The sequence below is a fragment of the Macrobrachium nipponense genome, chromosome 4 (genome assembly GCF_015104395.2).
Source record: "Macrobrachium nipponense isolate FS-2020 chromosome 4, ASM1510439v2, whole genome shotgun sequence".
Lineage (NCBI taxonomy): Eukaryota > Metazoa > Arthropoda > Malacostraca > Decapoda > Palaemonidae > Macrobrachium > Macrobrachium nipponense.
In genome coordinates, this window is record NC_061100.1 from 128,480,004 (window position 1) to 128,501,145 (window position 21,142).

The 21,142-nt window shown below is 39.1% G+C and overlaps 1 protein-coding gene across 1 annotated transcript in view; it reads right to left on the reverse strand.

Annotated features, from left to right (window-relative positions):
- Window positions 1-248: 248 nt before the first annotated feature.
- Window positions 249-21,142, reverse strand: part of LOC135211172 (N-acetylgalactosaminyltransferase 6-like) — a 77,083-nt gene continuing 56,189 nt past the window's right edge. Inside the window, exons 5-12 of the mRNA XM_064244374.1 lie at window positions 19,040-19,217; window positions 17,520-17,637; window positions 17,217-17,327; window positions 16,011-16,121; window positions 15,459-15,569; window positions 13,648-13,743; window positions 3,208-3,354; window positions 249-2,649 (exon numbers count right to left, since the gene is read on the reverse strand). Coding sequence (XP_064100444.1) covers window positions 2,467-2,649; window positions 3,208-3,354; window positions 13,648-13,743; window positions 15,459-15,569; window positions 16,011-16,121; window positions 17,217-17,327; window positions 17,520-17,637; window positions 19,040-19,217 — 1,055 coding nt within the window. The 3' untranslated portion in view covers window positions 249-2,466. The remainder of the gene's footprint in view (window positions 2,650-3,207; window positions 3,355-13,647; window positions 13,744-15,458; window positions 15,570-16,010; window positions 16,122-17,216; window positions 17,328-17,519; window positions 17,638-19,039; window positions 19,218-21,142) is intronic.

Sequence of the window (21,142 nt, forward strand, 5' to 3'; positions counted from 1 at the left end):
CTACCAAAGGAGACAGGAATGCTTAGAAGCTTCATCTACAAGGGTCTGAACTTGAAGAGAATTCTCATGGCAAATAACAGTCACATAAATGTCTTTTCTAACTGAACATGTACACTGTAATTTGACATTGCACTTCATACTTCCCACAAATCTGTATTGCACTTTTTCCTTCAGGAGGTAAATGTGATCTATCTATACAAGTACAAAAAATCTAGCTTTTGCTTAGCAAAGGTTAAACAATGAAGATCTGACAATCAAAATACATTTTACTATCAAACACATAAAACTGTACAATAAATCACAGCAATGATTGCAATAGGACAAAGTAATTCATCCTAAGGTTATATGTATCACAAACACCAGTCCAGGACAAAAGAAATAAAATTGGAAACATAAGGATTGAATACTCGACAATTTACTTATTCAGTCTAAAACATCTCACAATAATCATCCTAAACACTTAATTTCACCAGTGGAGAAGGATAGCCTTCAAAAAATTTCATGTGTGAATTAACAAAAGAAATAGGACAAGCTATGTGTATGGACTCAAGACTAAATATTGCATTAAAAACAAAATCATGAGGGCAATATCACCCTCAATAAAGTGCTCCTAGAGATTTTAACTGATATATTTACATTATAAGCAATGGTAAACATTAAATAGAATAATCTTTGATAAACTGACATTATACAACTACAAGAATGAACCTATCCAGATGATTTACTGTCAAAAGTCCTGTTATCTCTTACACCCATTCTCTTTAATAAAATAAAACATTACATACATGTACATATTAAAAGTAAAGTTATTAACCACAGTCATGTGCACAACTTATAACTCTGCAATCGGTTAGGTCAAATCAACAAACAGAAATGAACAAGTTTCAACGCAAAATAAAAAAACAAGATTGAAGGAGAAAACTGGAACCAATTACGTCACCATTTGTATAGCTTTCAAGGTGATACAACAAAAGAAAGGAAGCAGTGTTTTTCTGGAAAAGACTGCACAACTATTATTCCAACATTGTATATTTATAAGTACTGTTTTGACTAGACAACATATATCACTAAATGAAACAAAGTAGACATAAGAAAGTCAATTACTGCATGAGAAAACCAAGCATATATCTCGTCACCCATTGTAACAGATAATACATGCTAATAAATAAGTATAACTACTGCATTTATAAATTACTACAACAAATGTACAAATAAATATAGCCATTCATCCTTTCTCGAATGCCTGGCTTCTGTCGCAATAACATAGTACTTTATATAAATATACTCATCTTTCAAATGATGAGCGAAATAAAATAAAGTGAAACTATCCCTTGGTCACGTACTAATTGAATGGACACTTTTATAAAATCTAATACTATCTACTGATAATTAGACATTGCCCACATGTTTGTACTGAAAATGATCTCCATGAAGTTGAAATTGCTCAACAGCCAACAATTTATGCTTAGTCCCTTCTGATCAACTGGGGAATGCAGGTCAACCGCATTTCATATATTTTCTTCAGAAACTATTAAAGAATATATTTATCTCTGTCGTTAAAAATACTTCTTTGCCTTCCTTAAACATATTACAGTATTTTCTTGATCATGAAAGCTAACAGCAAGGATAACCTTGAATGCCTTTTTCCATTCAGACCTAAGGATGAAAGCGAGAAGATACAACAACACAGTGCAACTCGGCAAGAAACGACAGGCTCCATCATTAAAAGGAAGGACTATACAAATCAGAGGAAAACAGGAGCATGAAGAGAATGTCACAGCCTGGAGGTACATACAGGTAAACTGATGTCATATTATTCAAAATAAACAAATAGTATCCACTTGAAATAATGGACTGACTTGCAAGGCAACCTTCCTCAGAATTAAATGCCATTATATGAAGATAAGAGAGAAAAGAAGGTACCAAAATAGCTTCTGCAGAAAAGTAGCAATAGTTTATGACAAAGAAAGAAAATGTAAAGAATTAGGGTCAACTAATTAACATACTGTTTTGGATTTCATACTGTCAGAAAGGAAAAAATTTATCACCTCCTAAACTATATTTCCATTCCTCATAAATCTTCATACAAAGAACTGATTCTACTGTATCTGAATAAAACAGAATTTGTCGGAGAAGATTCAGTCATAAAAGCTATGTGACTCCTTTATAACAACTTTAAAATCACCCCGCGTTACTCATATAAAATGTTTATTTCTATAAACACACTTATGGATGTCACAATCATTCAACTAGCAAGACATTCATTAAAGCCATGTCTTTAGTTACAAAACACATTTATAGTTTCCAAATTTCCTAAAACAAATTCTAGTAAATGGCACATTCTTCAAATTTTAGAAATTAAATAACTCCCTTATTCAAATTTCGTCAACTAGAACAAAGTGTTCCGCACCTCAGAAAACAAGTCATACAAACTGACACTGTATCTTTACTATTAATGATGTCAGATCATAGTGCTTCCCTGTCACCAAATGGAGGGAATTCTTCAGCAATTTTTTTCTTGTTAACAACCGCATACTCCCACTTCTGTTCCTTCTTGTTAGGATCACAGACAGCCATTTTCAGGGACTGTGATTCACCCACAGCTTCTACACACCATCGATTGCTTTCACATTGTATCACCTGAGTTTCCTAAAGAGGGAAAAAAGATACAGATTTTTCTGAGTAATTCCAAATTTGAAGATAAAAACATACACCAAAAATTGAATATTTCTGACAATATCCTACAAATATAAGAGCAAATGTAATTTGAAAAGGACATAAGTACCAAAGTGCTCTGAAAAACCACAGCAACATTGCCAGCTACTTGTTTACCAAATGTTTTGCAAGTAGCACAACATCATACATGATTTTATCCGTTATAGTGAAAATCCGAAGATAATGGACTGGGGAAAATATTCATAATTATGTTCCCAGATACTACTGATGGCCTACTTGTTAATTACTACTTGTTTATGTATTGATAATTTGCATATCAGCTTCCCTCTGAGATCCACTGTACACCCAAAAGTAAAAGTTAAAAAACAGATGCATAAGGAGAAAATAACATACATAAATCAGTTGATATGCCCGACTGATTTATACATGGACTGCTGCAAGTCTCTGGATATATCCTGATGTCAAAGCACAATTAGTACTCTATACTGCTACAATTAGTATATGGATGAAAGTGAGGGACCTCATACATACCGGGTCATATCTCCAGGTCATGGAAGGAACGTGCTCAGAGTTTCGACAATTGGTCATGCTCGGTGGTCTCCCAGTGGATGGGGGAACAGCCCAGCAGAACTGCTCACTGTGGGTCCTTATGGTTTGCCTCCAGCACAGAGAAAAGTACTGCAAAATACCGGGAAAGTCTTAATGGGATAAGGAACTTGAATAAAATTCTGAACACCATAAGCTTTTATTTAGTCAGCTTCTCCCATCATGAAAGTAGTTCTTTCCACTCTTCTCTATCCTGTGCAATTTCTGCCTGAACTCAAGTCTATGTCTTTATCTCCCCCTTTCCTCCATGATTTCCTGAGCCTTCCTACAGGTCTTCATCGTGCTAGTAATCCCACATCTTACTGCTTGTCTGACCTACAGTCTCTCCTCCCTCCTCGTCGCTTACCTACAACCATCTCACTCTGATATCTCAGTCTTTACACCAATTTCTTATTCATCACACAATCTTCCTGCCATACTCTAGCCATGACTCTTGACATTCTTTGGTCACACCCTTTCTAAATATCCCCCATTCAGTTCCACTGTGTCAGATGCATGGAATAATAAAGGCCTGATGTAACTTTTGTAGGTCTTTGCTATCTATACCAGTGGGACACTTATTTACTAGTAGTCCAGCTGTGCCTCTCCTTTTCATACACACAGCAACTATACTCTGTTTTTTTCCTTCTGCCCACTCGCCTGTGGTATTTGCGTATGGTAACACTGCGTCCTGGGCTTTAGATAGTTATGCTATGTTCAAGTTTTAGGTCAATAAAAGGATATCTGGGTGTGCTTTTGCAACTGAAAAGTGTTTTAATAACCGACTGTATGCGAATTACACCATTAATATTCGAAATAGGATATTGTTATTATTGTTGAATGTAAGCTGAATGTAACTATCTAAAGCCCGGGACACAGTGTTACCATACGCCAACACCACAGGCGGGTGGACAGATGGAAAAAAAACAGAGTATAGTACCTCCTTACTACTTTCTCAACATCTAAAGTGTAGTGTGTCTGCATGGTAAAAAATTCCCTTACATTTTCTAAGGGGTTTTAGCTTCACTCTCTTCCAAATATGTTTTCGTGGTGCATTTCCATCATTGAAAATCTCTTTCTTCCAATGTGTTAGGTAATCCTGGGCACCTCTTGTGATAATATCTGCTACTCTGATACAAAGTAGAGTTCATCCCCACACCTTTTCCACAACCAATGCATGAACACTTTCATGACTTTCTTTTTTTTTTTTTTTTGCGCCACCATAAGCTTTGTTTGTTCATATACGAAACAAACCTTCGGTCTTAACATTAGGATTTACTACCGCCAAGCTGGAAACAGGTAGAATTAAAATTAAACTTGTGCGATCCAGGGACTATTGGCATCTATACCAGGTCATGGGGCATGTATACCCAGAATGCACTCGACGTCGTGTGACCGACCCGCCAGTTATCTTTCTACCGCCTTTAAGATAGGACGTGTTCTCCGTCTATCTGTTTAAAGCCGGTTTTAGTTTACCCGTTTTTATCCATTTCAATTTCATTTTTCTTATTAATTCTCTTTTCTGAGTGTGCTCAGTGTGGGTGTGAGCTGTAAGAGTGTGTAAGTGGTGAGATGGAGTGTTGTGCATCGCCATCAGGATCTTCTTCCGTTTCGAAGACGAGACAAAGGAAATGCCCTGGAGTCAGGGGCTTTCCGTGTTCAAGATTCCCAACTTCGGTGTCGACGGATCCTCATCCAACGTGTAGTAGGTGGAGGGGAAAATGTATGTACAATTAATAATCCTTGTTCTGTTTGTCATGGTTGGTCGGTGGAACAGTGGAGGAAGTTTTATGAGAAAGGGCAGTACAAAAGAAAGGAGTCGACGCCATCTTTGGATGACCAAGCGTTGCTGGCTTCTTTTGTATCGGCAATACACCAGACTGCTCCATGTGTTTCGCCACCTGCCTTTGATTTGTCCCATACCCCTTCGGTTTCTCATAGTGGTCCGTTTTCAGAAACGCCAGGAGGGGTTTTGGGTAATTTGATACATAATATTTACGCTCCTTTGTTCCCAGCAGGGAGGGGGGTGGGGAGCATCGCCATCTTTGTTCCAGGTGCCGGCTCCCGACTCGAACAAGATGGAAGGTACGTGGGCGGCGCTAGGCCTTCCAGGTGTACCAACCTTGGAAAGTTTGCTGTCGCATTATATGGCGTCACAGTTCCAGCAGAATCCGGCAGCGCTGAATATTCCTCATCCCCCCGGCTTGCACTTTATGGGAAATAATGTCGCGGCTACGCCAACAACTTCATTGGTTATGGCGATGCAGAACGTTGGGGGTAGTTTTGCTGCAAACGCAGGGATGCCAGTAGCAGCAGCCCAGACTCTCCCTACAAGATTGGTGACGTCACAACCGACGTCACAAACTAACATGGCAGACGCGATGACGTCACAGCCCACTGCTTCTCAGTCTTCTTCGCTGCCTCCAGACTCAAATACGCTTTCTGACTCGGTAGTACACACTGTAATGAAGAAATTACAGGATCTAGAGAAGAAAATTAATAAGAAAGACAAAAAGAAAAGGAGTGATTCATCTTCTTCCTCTAGCTCCCCGTCATCGCTAAGTTCCGTGACGTCAAGGCGTGTACCTATCAAGCGTTGGAGGATACTGGATTTCGCAACTGTTTCTCGGGCCAAGAGGAGAAGAGTGAATTCTTCTTCATCTTTGGGCCAGGACGGTCACATTCCAGTCAGCAAGAAAGGCAAGAAGTCAGTGGCTGGTAAGCTCAAAGCTAGTGGGCGAAGCTGTTTACAAGAGTCCGAACGAGTGAGTGAGTCGACAGTCGATGGGATAACGGCCGACGCGGAGATGCCAGTAGAGACTATAAAGAGTCAAAGAAATCTACAGTGTCGTTGGCGAAATCGGCATTGGGGGCGAAAAGTGCAGCAAAGGATAGAGCACAGATACCGGTTTCGCCTGTAAAACCATTCAAAATACGGAGAAAAGATGATAAGGCTCCTATTAAAAGGTCGAAAAATAGCGAGTTGGCAACCTTGTCTGATACGTTGGTGGAAGGCGTTGTCCGCCTAAATGAAAGATCAAGGCCGAATTCTCTGACGTCGTTGGAGACAATATTAATCATCATGGAGAGGAAGTGAGCTCGGTTTTGAGAGCGCCTTCATCTTGGAGATATAGGCGAGATTCTCGCTCTAGATCCGCAAGCAGAGAAGGAGTGAGGCAGTCTCGTTCTCCTGCTGACTGTTTGGGATCGAGACATCGGCGGTCAGCGGAGATTAAAGAAGCCGCGGCCGTAGGGGCAGACGGCCACGAAGCACCTGGACATTTGTCAGGGATAGGAGTGAGATAGCGTCTCCTGTGGCTGAGCACAGTACGCTAGAACCAGAGGAAGGAGAGAACCGAAAGTTTCTGGCTTCGTATGCCGAGGTGATTGATTTGATTCGTCAATTCAATAACCTTTCGGAGAGAACGGAAAACACCTGCCAGTATGCTTCCTCCGGGGATTGACATGGCATTTGGCGTGAAAAAGGATACCAAAGTGTCGTATGAATTGCCTTGTTCAAATCATGCAGTCCATTTTACAACACGTAAACACACGGATTGCGGGAAGGGATAATTCCTTAAGATCGAATAGATCGTTTAAGTTTAACCCTCCTCCAATGATGAAACATAGAAAATATTATACAACACCAATGGTCCCTTTACTGTCTACAGCTAGACAAATTAACCCAAATGTGGTAAGGTTAAGGCCTGGATTAACCTTAGATCAAGTGAAAATGGAATGCCCTTCAATGACTTGCCAAGAGGCTGCTACGTTAGAAGCAACAGCTTCTTCTGTCTTTCAGACTGCTTCTTGGTTGGATCTTTGGTCGACAGCAGTTGCAAAGATTGCATCCTCAGAAGTGACAAGGAAGGCAGTGGATGAATCAATGTTCATTAGATTACTACAATCAGGTGCCAAAGCAATTGCGTACCTGACAAATTTAAGTGCCAATGTTTGGGCAAATATCCTGTTGATGCGGAGGGATGCAGCTTTGGCTAGACTAAGTCACACTGTTGATTTGGATTCCCTGCTAGCAATGAGGAATGGGAATATCTTAGAGTCGCAATTGCTGTTGCCAGAGGCTATACTAGAAGAGGCTATAGATAGGAGAAGGATGGACACTAACGGTAGATTGGTACAGCAGGCAGTCAGGAAAACATCTAGCAGTCAGGCTAATCCTATGGAGGTAAGGCAACAGCAAATACCTCGGAAGAAGCCAGTGAGGCATAACATCCCTAATAGAGCAACAAGACCCTCTTCCCCAAAGAAATTAACTCATCGGCACTTTCACAATAGAAATAACAGAGGAAGGGGAATTAGGGGAAGAGGAAGGGGCTCAAGACGATAGGATAGGCGCCTCTCATCACTCAGCCACACAAGTGGGGGGTTGCCTGGCAAATCACTGGAAGGTGTGGCAGGAACTGGGAGCAGAGCAGTGGGTGGTGGAGGTTCTCAGAGTCGAGTATTTGATTCCGTTCGCAGTAACCCCACCCCTGACAGGACAGCCATTGCCTCACCTCGCTTATGCTCAAGAACCTCAGAAGGCTTTTATTCTGCAAGAGGAAGTGAGGAAGATGATGGAAAAAGGGGCTGTGGAACAAGTATCCATTCCGTCAAAGGGGTTTTACAGCAGGATTTTCCTTGTACCCAAAGCCAGTGGGGACTGGAGGACAGTTATAGACCTGTCAACTCTGAATCTGTTTATAAGAAAAACCAGATTCAAAATGGAAACTCCAAAGACGGTTCTACAAGCAGTCAGGATCAAGGACTTTATGCTGACAATCGACTTGAAAGACGCATACTTTCAGATCCCAGTCCATCAGTCTTCCAGGAAATTTCTCCGCTTCAGTCTTGCAAAGAAAGTTTTCGAGTTCAAAGTTCTGTGCTTCGGATTGACAACATCTCCTCAAGTTTTTACAAGAGTGTTCACTCTCATGTTGACATGGGCGCATGCTCAGGGGATCAGGCTAATAAGATATCTAGATGATTGGCTGGCGATAGCAAAGTCCAGAGAGAAATTACTCAGGGACAGGGCCACCCTTCTACGGTTTTGTCACAGCTTAGGCATTGTGATAAATCAGGAGAAGTCGCAGTTGGATCCAAGTCAACGGCTGGTGTATCTGGGAATGGTTATAGAAAAAAAAACACAATAAAGCAAAGTATTCCCGACAGACCAGAGAGTAGAGAAATGCAAACAAGTGGTGAATGCCTTTCTGGAAAAACAAACACAGCCAGCAAAACAGTGGCAGGTAGTACTGGGAGTTCTAACTTCCTTGGAGAAGCTAGTACCACAAGGGAGGTTACACCTTCGATCTCTACAATGGAGGATGAAGGAGTTCTGGTCACCAATAGTAGAACACCTGTACGAGCAGATTCCCTTGTCGGCAGAAGTGAAGAAAGACTTGCTGTGGTGGGTGAAGGACAGCAATCTGACAGTGGGTGTTCCCCTTCAGCAACCCTCCCCAGATCTCCTGCTGTTCTCAGATGCGTCACTAGAAGGTTGGGGAGCGCATATGGAGGAGCTGATGGTTTCAGCAAAATGGAGCGGCGAGGACAGAAAACTCCATATAAACGTGCTGGAGATAAAAGCAGCATTTCTAGCACTACAGGAATTCAGGGTGCAGGGTGGTTTTGATGTCAGACAACACCACAGTAGTAGCTTACATAAACAAACAAGGAGGCCTAGTGTCTCGACAGTTACATGTGATGACAGTTCAACTTCATCAGTAAACATCAGGGCCAGATATATTCCGGGAAAAAGAAACATAGTGGCCGACAAGTTGAGCCGCAGGGATCAGATTCTGGGAATGGAGTGGTCCTTGCACCAACAAGTAGTGGACAGAATGCTCAGGTTGTGGGAAAGGCCGATCATAGACCTATTCGCAACCAGGTACAACAAAAAGCTGGGAGTGTATTGTTCGGTAGTCCTGGACGTAGAGGCAGTAGCAGAAGATGCTCTACAACACCCATGGGACAATCTAGACGTCTACACATTTCCTCCATTTTGTCTAATCCGTCAGGTTCTGAACAGGGTAATGTGGTCTCAGAACCTCAGAATGACTCTGGTAGCTCTGTTATGGCCAAAGGCGGAATGGTTTCCGGACCTTTTGGAACTCCTGATAGACGTGCCAAGAGAGTTACCTCCATGGAACAACCTGCTATGTCAGCCGCACGTGGAGAGGTACCACCGGTTGCTGAAGTCGCTATCACTTCACGGGTGGAGACTGTCGAGTATCTCTTGCGAGCGAGAGGGTTTTCACAAAAAGCAGCAGCGCACATGGCAGGAAATATCAGAGTCATCGGCAGTATACCAAGGAAAATGGTCAGCATACTGTGATTGGTGTCGTAGAGGGAACATGTCTCCACTTGGTACCACTATTCAGCAATTAGCAGACTTTCTGATATATCTCAGGACAGAAAGGCATATGTCTGTGTCTGCGGTGAAGGGGTACAGGGCTGCTCTAGCCTCGGTCTTACGCATGAAAGGCGTGGACATTTCATCTTCATGGGAGTTGGCCATGTTGATGAAGAGCTTTGAGCAGTCAAGTTCACCGAAGGAACTGAAAGCCCCAGATTGGGATTTGACCATGGTACTGAGTAGTCTGACAAAACCCCCCTATGAACCACTAAGGCAGTCCACAGATAGGAGCCTGACCCTAAAGACAGTGTTCTTATTAGCCCGAGCTTCAACCAAAAGGGTGGGTGAACTACATGGCCTGTCATCTATTGTAAAGCACTCGAGAGGTTGGAAGTCAATGGCATTCGAGTTTGTGCCAGAATTCGTGACCAAGACTCAAAACCCTTCAATAGTGGACGGCAGATTTGACTCTTTTTCCATACCTTCTCTGGCAGATTTTGTAGATCATGACAAAGATGAGATGCTTCTGTGTCCCGTCAGGGTAACAAGAGAGTACTTAAGGAGGACAAGGCACCTCAGGCCGGGGTGCAGGAGGTTGTTCGTAAGTACAGGACGGAACAAAAAGGAAGTGTCCAGAAATACAATATCGTTTTGGTTAGCTAAAGTAGAAACGATCAGGAATGCCTACATGACAGAAGACAAGGGGTCAGATAGCTAGGAGAGGGCAAGGGCTCATGACATCAGAGGCTTGAGTGCTTCTTTGGCATTCAAGAAGATGTCTGTGGAGAGAATTCTGAAAGCTGGTGTTTGGAAACGCCAAACGACTTTCACTTCCTTTTATTTAAAAGACGTTGCCCATAGATCCTTGGATACCTTTTCCTTGGGTCCTGTGGTGGCGGCACAGCAAGTGGTATAGCTCATCCAGTACCCCTGGCGGGTCAGTTTATGTCTAGTCTAAGATGAAGGTATGAAAGTAGAATGAATGGGATGACTGGTCTTTTTTCTTTACTACTTTCTTTCTACTCCTTTACCTACGGGCAGTATGAAGGAGAGTACCATCATGAGCTGGAACGGACTAGATGAGGTGAGGTGCTCAGCATACGGTAAAGGGGGGGGTTATGTTAGAGTATAGTATACTTTTCAGTAGCAACACACCCCTCTCGGTAATAAGGAAGGGAGGGGTGATGGTAGATCCAGATACAAGGGACAAGAGTGGTTTATGAGAATGGAGGGTCCTACGAGCACCCAGTGAGGGAAACCAATAGATTTCCTTATATCTTTGGTTCAAAGGTTTATAGTCCATTCTCTTAGAATACTCCTAATATTCGGAAATGGATTTAGGTGGCAAACTCCCAGTCAGTTAGAGACTAACCTCCCTCCAATAAGTAAGTCTATCCTAATGTTAAGACCGAAGGTTTGTTTCGTATATGAACAAATGACAAATTTGTAACTAATTTGTATTTTTCATAACTAACAAACCTGAGGTCTTAACAGTTAATTTAAGGCACACCTCGAACCATCCCTCTAGCAGTCTAACTGGGTTAGAAGTATAACTGACGGGTCGGTCACACGACGCCGAGGGCATTCTGGGTATACATGCCCCGTGACCTGGTATAGATGCCAATAGTCCCTGGATCGCACAAGTTTAATTTTAATTCTACCGGTTTCCAGCTTGGCGCTAGTAAATCCTAATGTTAAGACCTCAGGTTTGTTAGTTATGAAAAATACAAATTAGTTACAAATTTGTCATTTTGCTTATGCCCTTCTCCATTTCACTCTTTCACCTTTTATACATTTCTAACTAAGATATCACTCTTAGATTCTGCTCTTAGCACTAGACCACCGGCATAAAGCAGTCTAAGGGGGATCCTTTTTCTGCACTCCTTTTTTGCTTCTTCCAATACATAGTAAAAAGGATCGGCACTGACCCTTGCCTTGGTTACCAACATCACCCCAACTCCTGATACACTCACCACTGTTTCCATAGATCTGCTGTTTTGGCAGAGACATCAGTATACTTTAATCAAGGGCTCTGGTACCCTCTGCCTTCGTAATTCTCATTTAGTTATTTGTTTCGGTATTTCTTCATGTGCCTTTTCAAGATCCAGAAATGTGGAAGAATCTCTTCTCTGCATGGAACTTTTCCATAACTGCCTTATTATAAAGACTGCTTGTGTCAAGAAATTCAGGCATAAAGTAAATCTGAGAATTACTGATCTTAATTTTTCATCTTCTCTCCAGTACCTTTTCCAATATTTGCGTAGCATACTCATGTATTCTTCTTCCTCTGCAATTCCCACATTCAAGTGCTTCCTATTTTCCTTCTTATGAAATTACTGAGGCCCTTTCCTTATTCTTTGGGTCCTAGCTTTTCCCATAATTTTGTTCTCATCAACTCTAGCCAGTTAAATAATCTGTTACTCCAGATAGTCCTCGAGCTTTCCTTTGTTGAGGGCCATCCTAATCTTTCACTGTTATGTTCCATACTGGCTACACACTGCAACTGATGTTCATCATCCAGAACGGTTACACAATACTGCCATTAGTTTCTTTCTCCCTTTTCATCTTTTACAGATTCTGCCCATTTTACATCTTCTCCATCATTCCTCAGCCACTTTGCAATCCTGAATATTTCATCATTCTCTTTGCTATACTTAGCTTCCGATTCCATCCTCTCGATGCCTCTTTAACATTTCCACCTCTCTTCCGTCTTATCTTTTCACTTTATACATCTCCATCCTTTTCCCTGCCCATCCTCTGACAAGGCTTGAAGGCTCTCTTCCTTTCTTCAGTTAACCTTTACACATCTTCATCCCACCATCATCCTTGTGAGTTTGTGTAACCCTTACCCAATGTTATCCCATAAAATTCTCCTGTCGTCTTTTGTATGCTGTTTTCAGCTATCTCCAAAGACCACTTTTTGTGAAATATTTGCTGTCACTTTCTTCAATATTTCTTTTTTGCCCCTTTGTTTTTTCTGCTTCCATTTTATTCTTCTTTTTACAGGCTCTTTCTACACCTTTCTAATTCCTCACTATCAAATTAGCTAGCAACAATCTGTTTTGCGTTAGACAAGCCTCACTCTAGATAACATTACAATTATTTTCTTTGATGCTGTCCGTACCTTCCATAAAACAAAATCTCAATTTTCTATACTGAAACAGCTCAAAATAAATGTGTTATGGTTAACGTTAATGAAGTGCTAACTGAGACATCGATTTATTCATTACTCACAATTTACAGTATTTTACCATCTACTTTTTTGTTGTTAAAGTTTATCTTAGTACAGTAAATGGAATCCTTGACTAGAAAGGAAAAACCGAACTTTTTTGGGGGAAAATGCATCATTAGACGAAAAACAAACTTGGGCTTTATTCTTCATATTTTGCTGCACAAATAATAAAATAAAATAATGTAACACTTGAGAGTCGAATTACTTCATTTTTATATGCTAATGCAGGAACCAAACAAATTAACAAAAACAGAATACCCTGTGATGCTCAGACGGAAAACAAACTTGGGTTTTACTCCCCAAACTTTACTACTTAGAGTGAAAATAATGTAATATAGTAATGCAATAATATGAAACACTACAAGAGTAAAATTACTTCTGCTTTATCTACATTATTGCATGAACCGATAAATAAGCAAAACAGGATATATACCCTGTGATGCTTAGATGAAAAACAAACTTGGGGTTTATTCACCGAATTTTACTACACAAATCGGAAATAATGTAATACTATAATGCAATATGTAATATGCAACACTACAAGAGTCTGAATTATTTCTGTTTTATCTAGGTTATTCCAACAACCAATAAATGAACAAAAACAATATCCTGTGAAGCTTTTACACGAAAAACAAAGTTGGGTTTTATTCACAAAACTTTCTATACAAATTGAAAATAATATGTAATACTGTGATGTCATAATATGCAACACTACAAGAGTCACTTATTTCTGATTTATCTACGTTATTGCAGGAACCAATCAATATGATAAAATAAAATACCCTGTGATGCTTACCTGAGAGTAACCCCCATGGCATGGATAAAGAATAACGTCACCATACTCCTTCCCACCATTATCCATACATAAAGATGGTGATGACACACTTTTTATCTTGGAAAAAATAGATAAACATGAATCATAACTCTATCAAAATTATCACCAGAGAAGTAGATACAGGTACGTACAGTATTTGGTAAGTGATATATATTTATAGGAAAAAAAATGGATAGTAATGGCAACCAAAAAGAAACTATTCCTAACAGAGGAAGTCATCATGCAACTGGAACTTCCTGGAACTTCAGAAGTTCAAGCGAAGATCCAATGCATTCCTACCCTAATACAATTCTCCTTTTATTTTAATCATTTACTTACATTCTTATTTGTTAATTTATCCGTTTTTTTAAAAAGTGATCTCTTTCTGTATTGCCCTATGCCTGCTGTTACTTCTTTCGAACGAACACCATATTCTTTGGAAGCTTGAATTTCAAGTCAATGGCCCCCATGGTAGGCTTGTTCCATAAGAACAGTGTTAATCTTTTGAATAATAATAATAATAATAATAAATAATAATAAAATATAAATATAATTTAATAATACAATAATAATAATAATAATAATAATAATAATAATAATTAATGACAATACACAAAGCACTACACCCAAGAGCAAATACGGACAACTATACATAACACGAAAGGAAGGAGGGAGAGGACTACTAAGTATAGAGGACTGCGTCAACATCGAGAACAGAGCACTGGGGCAATATCTGAAAACCAGTGAAGACGAGTGGCTAAAGGAGTGCATGGGAATAAGGACTAATAAAAGTAGACGAAGACCCAGAAATATACAGAGACAGGAGAATGACAAACAGAACAGAGGACTGGCACAACAAGCCAATGCGCGGACAATACATGAGACAGACTAAAGAACTAGCCAGCGATGACACATGGCAATGGCTACAGAGGGAGAGCTAAAGAAGGAAACTGAAGGAATGATAACAGCGGCACAAGATCAGGCCCTAAGAACCAGATATGTTCAAAGAACGATAGATGGAAATAACATCTCTCCCATATGTAGGAAGTGCAATACGAAAAATGAAACCATAAACCACATAGCAAGCGAATGCCCGGCACTTGCACAGAACCAGTACTAAAAGAGGCATGACTCAGTGGCAAAGCCCGCCACTGGAGCCTGTGCAAGAAACATCAGCTACCTTGTAGTAATAAGTGGTACGAGCACCAACCTGAGGGAGTGATAGAAAACGATCAGGCAAAGATCCTCTGGGGACTATGGTATCAGAACGGATAGGGTGATACGTGCAAAATTAGACCAGACGTGACATTGATTGACAAAGTCAAGAAGAAAGTATCACTCATTGATGTCGCAATACCATGGGACACCAGAGTTGAAAAGAAAGAGAGGGAAAAATGGATAAGTATCAAGATCTGAAAATAGAAATAAGAAGGATATGGGATATGCCAGTGGAAATCGTACCCATAATCATAGGAGCACTAGGCACGATCCCAAGATCCCTGAAAAGGAATCTAGAAAAACTAGACACTGGAGTAACTCCAGGACTCATGCAGAAGTGTGTGATCCTAGAAACGGTGCACATAGTAAGAAAAGTGATGGACTCCTAAGGAGGCAGGATGTAACCCAGAACCCCACACTATAAATACCACCCAGTCGAAATTGGAGGACTGCGATAGAGCAAAAAAAAAAAAAAAAAAAAAAAAATAATAATAATAATGATAATAATAATAATAATAATAATAATAGTGCCATAGCACACACAGTCTTACATACTATCAGCTTTAAGTACTTACAGTGCCATTAGCAAAATCTGGTGGCTCAACAGGTGGGTATTTCTCTAGCAAATCGGGTGCAACTTCCGTTAAAAACCACTTGAAACTTTTGCATTTTAGTTTTTTGCGGATCTGCAAGAAAATGTTACTCGAGTTCTTAATCCCGTTGCATGGGAGCCAAGTTCATACAATAACTCAATGTGCATACAGGTATATCTACTGAATACAATTTCTAGGCCTACTATTAGCATCTATGCGCATATAAGCAAGTCTACCGAATACAGTTTCTACATTAATGTCCTGTACAACTTTTACATTCATACAATCATCATCAATGAGCATATAAGGAAGTCTACTGAATACAATTTCTACATTAAATATACTGCAAAACTTTTAAATTCATACAATCATCATCTGTATGGACATAAGTCTATTGAGTACAGTTTCTATATTAATATACTGTAAAACATTTAAATGCATACAATCATCATCAATGTGCATATAAGTAAGTCTATTTAGTACAGTTTCTGCACTAAATATACTCTGAAACATTTCAGTAAAACTTTGACTCACCTCGAGTTCCCTTGATACGTCGCCAGCATCAACTTCCCGTAAATGTGGATTTTTCCTGTAAAGGGATTCAGCATATTCGTCCATCCACACCACGGCGACTCTTTTATAATTCTGCAAAACAGGCAAAACATGAGACGGCGTTCTTCATCAGAGGGAAGGTGGGCCTTGCAATATTACCATTTTTTTGCCCAAATACACAACGCTTTTGAATACATTGTGTTAACTTGCACATGCTTATGTAAACAGTAACGATATTTAGTTCCTAGTGGAACCTAAGGACTTGGTCCTCAGCATTAAGAAACGGTAAGTATAAATGACGGCACTAATCTGTCTAATTTACTACGGTTTTTGAAGCTATGTAGGTCTTTCACAAAATGGCCTGTGAAAAGCTGAGGGCTTCATCATTTTAGCATCAAAATCATCAACAGATCCAATACACCTACTGTAAAGTTGAAATTCCAGGCTAAAAAAAGAAAGAAAAAATCACATGAAATTAAGCTGGCCTTATCACAAAGAAGTTTTCTTTTAAGGTAGATAACTTCTGCAATAAAACAACAGTGCAATACTGTATCTCTAAACAACCTTGATATATTTATTCGGCATGCTACAACTTCTATCTGTATTAGTTGTCACATATCTCTAATGCTGTCATGTCTTTCTCTGGCCTTACTGATTTTTGAAAGCCTGTGCTTTTTCATTCTGTATTTACTCTTGCGAGAATATTCATTGAGAAATGTCACTAAAACTGTACTTCAAGAACATATTTCGTCAATTTCACAGAACTCTGAAGTGAGAAGGGACAGAATTTTGGCCAAAATAGCGGTACGGCTCTCGTCCATTATAGAACAAATATCAGACTTCAATTCGGGAGGGATATTTTTCTGCAATGTGGTTATTCTCAACATTACTTCCAGAAAAAAGAAATTTGAACAACTTTCCTAAAAGCCAATATCTCAAGAAAAATGGCAACGTTAGCCTCAGACATTTACAGGATTTACCTGATTTTACTTAAATCTCAAGGAACTATCTTGAAAATATGCAACAGTAATGAGGCTGCAGACTGAGACCGACATAAAATACGTAGATACAGTACTGTATTGTCAATCGAATATGCATACATATGAATGGGACATATTTACAGAAACAGAAGGAAAGTAGTACTGTATTAGTAGCATTTCATGCATCTAACCGTCATAACTATCTGACCTTACTAAGATAGTCCCCTTTGACCGATGGCCTTCCCTTCGGAGCGTGTCGGAATATGTGACCTACTCGAGAACACGGAGCGTCTAACATTCGACCCCCACATTGCCAAATCTGAAAATGAAGCGCATCTTAACAACATAATTTCTTAAGACAAAATATTCACTGCAGAACATTTTACATCACAAGACAATATTCTACGTATACTGCATGTCATGGAACGACAAAGCATGTGCTAGACGAATCTCAAGGGCGTTCTGACCTCTGAAAATTTTTTTCCTATGCCAAAGGCCGAGCCAAACTCACCTTGAAGGAGAGGTCATACTGCTCTCCGCCCCAGATAGCTAAACCGGGGTCGTAGCCACCGAGCTCCCAGAAAAAGGTTCGGCTTATTGCGAACAGTCCGCCATTCATGACAGGATTCCTGAAACAAAAATTAAGTTAGAAAAGTGGCAGTTGTCGACAATTTGCCAACACTCCATTTGGTAGACGTCAAAGCCAGAAATCCCACATTTGCCAAGAGTTTTTATCTTGGCTACAACTAAGATATGAACTACTGGTTTGCCTGATGCAATTGTGGAATCTCCTGATCCCCAAATATTCAGGGGGAGAGTAAGTTCTTTCCTGCTCTCTGCTGACGTCACCTGAATTTCAAGTACCATTTATGGTTTTATGTTCTGTTGCTTATTTTTATTTGCCTCTCACTTTTCCCTACAACTCGTCTCTTGCAGCTGACTGATTTCCCTTTTGAGCCTTCTTGGGTTTATAGTCTGTTTATTGACTCTCTCCATAAGGATTATCAGCCGAAGATTTCAAGAAGGAAAAAATAAATGAGAAACAAGTCTTACAGAATCGTTGCATGGAAAGAATAAGTAGATTATGCAAAGAAGGTGAAAATAAGACATCATACGAACTATGCTTGTACTATTTTAGTCGCCGGGAAAAAGCCAAACTAGGTAATCAAAAATCACATGTGAGAAAATAACATGTCCTGTACGCTGTACAAAATTGAAAAGTAAAAAGCTAAAGGAACGGTCGAAGTAGACAAGGAATGACGGTAGAAACCATAAGAATGAAAAAGTCCAAGTGCATACTCAGTATTGTATACAATGTATACAATACTGAGTACTTTTTGGTAGTTATTAAAGATCAACATTAGATCATGATATTACCAATGAAGATTCTACAATTCTACTCTTATAATACTGATTCAACTTGGATGAAATTGCAGTCCCTACACAAAGCCATTATGACTGAGCCTTCACTCCGTCTCACTCCCTCGACAAAACCGCCCAAGGAAAATGAGTTCTATTTTTCGATGATGGATTCAACCTGAGTTACATGTGGACTTTGGTATAATAAAGTAATAAAGCAACTCCACAGTCTGTAGATCTTACGACAACAGCTAACTTGTTACAGAAGCAAAAAAATGGTAGACATGAATATTTTCAATCATGGAAAATAGAGAAGATGAGACTTGACATCTCACATTGTTTTCACACAATGCATCACTTATAAACGCGTATTTTAAAGAGAAAATGCCCGAGTTCTTTAAACATTTCTTCAATATTGACAGCATATGGGAAAGAAAACGTTTAATAAAAATCCACACCTTGCTAAACATACATTTTTGACTACCAGAACTATTTCGGTGAAATGAATAGATCTTAATACACATGACCACCTTGATTTTCTGAACGAAAGGAACTGAGTCGCCTTATGACTGGGTACAAAAAAAAAAAAAAAAACATAATGCTTTAACTCAATGATGAAATGAATGGATATTCATAAAGTACAAAAAACTGATATTTCTCAGCCAGACTTACTCAAATGGTTCTGGCAGTTTATCTCTGTCCTTGGGGCCCAGGGGAATTCTCTTGTAGAAGAGCTTCCAGTCAAAGGCTCCTCTTCCGCCATTGTCTTGAATATGGTACCCAAAGGTCTCCTGGTCAATCACGTCGATGAGGGGGCACACGGCCGTGCGGTAGTTCTCCACAATGGGATCTGCGGAGATGGGCACGAAGTCATTCTCTTTATATGGGACTCGTCGATAACCTCTTACTATATAAACAGAGGATTGACCTCACTCCACAATTTCCCGAGACAGCGGAAAAATTCATGTAAGGTATGAATTCATTCTTTTTTTATACAGATGACCTTTCAGAAATGAAAACTGACTACATCCAACAATATTTTGAGGCAAAAGATAAATCTATACAAGGAAGGCATGAAGTAAAATTCTTTATACGTCGGTTCCATAGATACGAGAGAGAGAGAGAGAGAGAGAGAGAGAGAGAGAGAGAGAGAGAGAGAGAGAGAGAGAGAGAGAGAGAACTGACCAAACCCAGCAATTTTTTTGAGACAGCAAAAATATTCATATAAGAGATGCATGAAGTAATGAATATGTGATTCATAGATAACCTCTTAAAAATGAGGACTGACTACATACAACAATTTGCTGCGACAGCAAAAAAAAAAAAAAAAAAATCATACAATCAAGGATGTGGTAATTCTTTTTTTACACGGTGCTCATACTCATACGAGTACATAAAGGAGTGAAATCACTCAACGATTTTTTTGAGTCTGCAAATATAATTCGTTTTTCACACAAGTTTCCTTTGAATGTCAATTTTACCATATTTATTAAATACAGTCCTATTTTCCCCAGTAGACTTTATAGAACCCAGCTCCTTGACCCCAAGTAATCATAAAAGTGATTTAAGTGACCGCCGTTTATTTAAACACCCAAGCATGATGTTGAGGAGCAAGAATCAAAATTAATCTCAAAAGTGTTATGTAATTAATTGAATTGAAACATTTTCTTATGGTCTGTAGTCTTAATGCATTTTAGTTTCTGTCAGGATTTGCAATGATGCCCAAAAGTTTTACAATATTAATGCTTTTGGTTCTCGAGCATTTAATCTAAATGCTAAGTCTAGGATATTTAATCCAAATACAAATTCTAGGACATCTAATCTCAATACAAATTCTAGGACAGTTAATCTAAATACAAATTCTAGGATATTTTATCTCAATACAAATTCTAGTACACTTAATCTAAATACAAATTCTAGGACATTTTATCTTAATACAAATTCTAGGACTTAATCTCAGTAAAACTTCTAGGACACTTGATCTAAATACAAATTCTAGGACATTTAATCTCAATACAAATTCTAGGACAATCTGAAAACAAATTCTAGGATATTTTATCGTAATACAAATTCTAGGACATTTTATCTCAATACAAATTCTAGGCCACTTAATCTAAATACAAATTCTAGGACATTTTATCTTAATATAAATTCTAGGACATCTAATATAAAAACTACAATTGAGTTTCATTCGTGATGTAGGTAACAAATGACCCTCAAGTTTCATGATTTTTCAAAACAGTAATCCAGGATTTAGATTGCATTTCTTAGAATTTAGAGAGAGTAAATGTCATAGAATTAGTGGTGCAAATGTCATAGAATCTGTATTTAATTGCCATAGAATAAGTTTTTAGATTAAATATCCTAGAATTATTATTTCAATGTCCTTGAATTATTATTTAAGAGTCATTGTCCTAGACTTAGTATTCAGCATAAATGTCCTACAATACTTAAGAGAAAATGTTCTAGAATTAGCACTTAGAGTAAATGTCCTAAAGTATTAAGTTTCCTATAATTAGTATTTAAATGTTCTAGATTTAGTATTTATATTGTTTTCTATAATCAGGATTTAAATGTCCTAGAATTAGTATTTAGATTAAATGTCCTAGAATTAGTGTTTAGATTGAATGTCCTAGAACTAGTATTTAAGATGTACTAGAAATAGAAGTTATATTAAATGTCGTAGAATTAGAATTTACATTAAATGATCTAGAACTATTACTAATTAAATGAACTAGGATTCGCGACGAGTGTCACCTGCATTAATATGGTAAA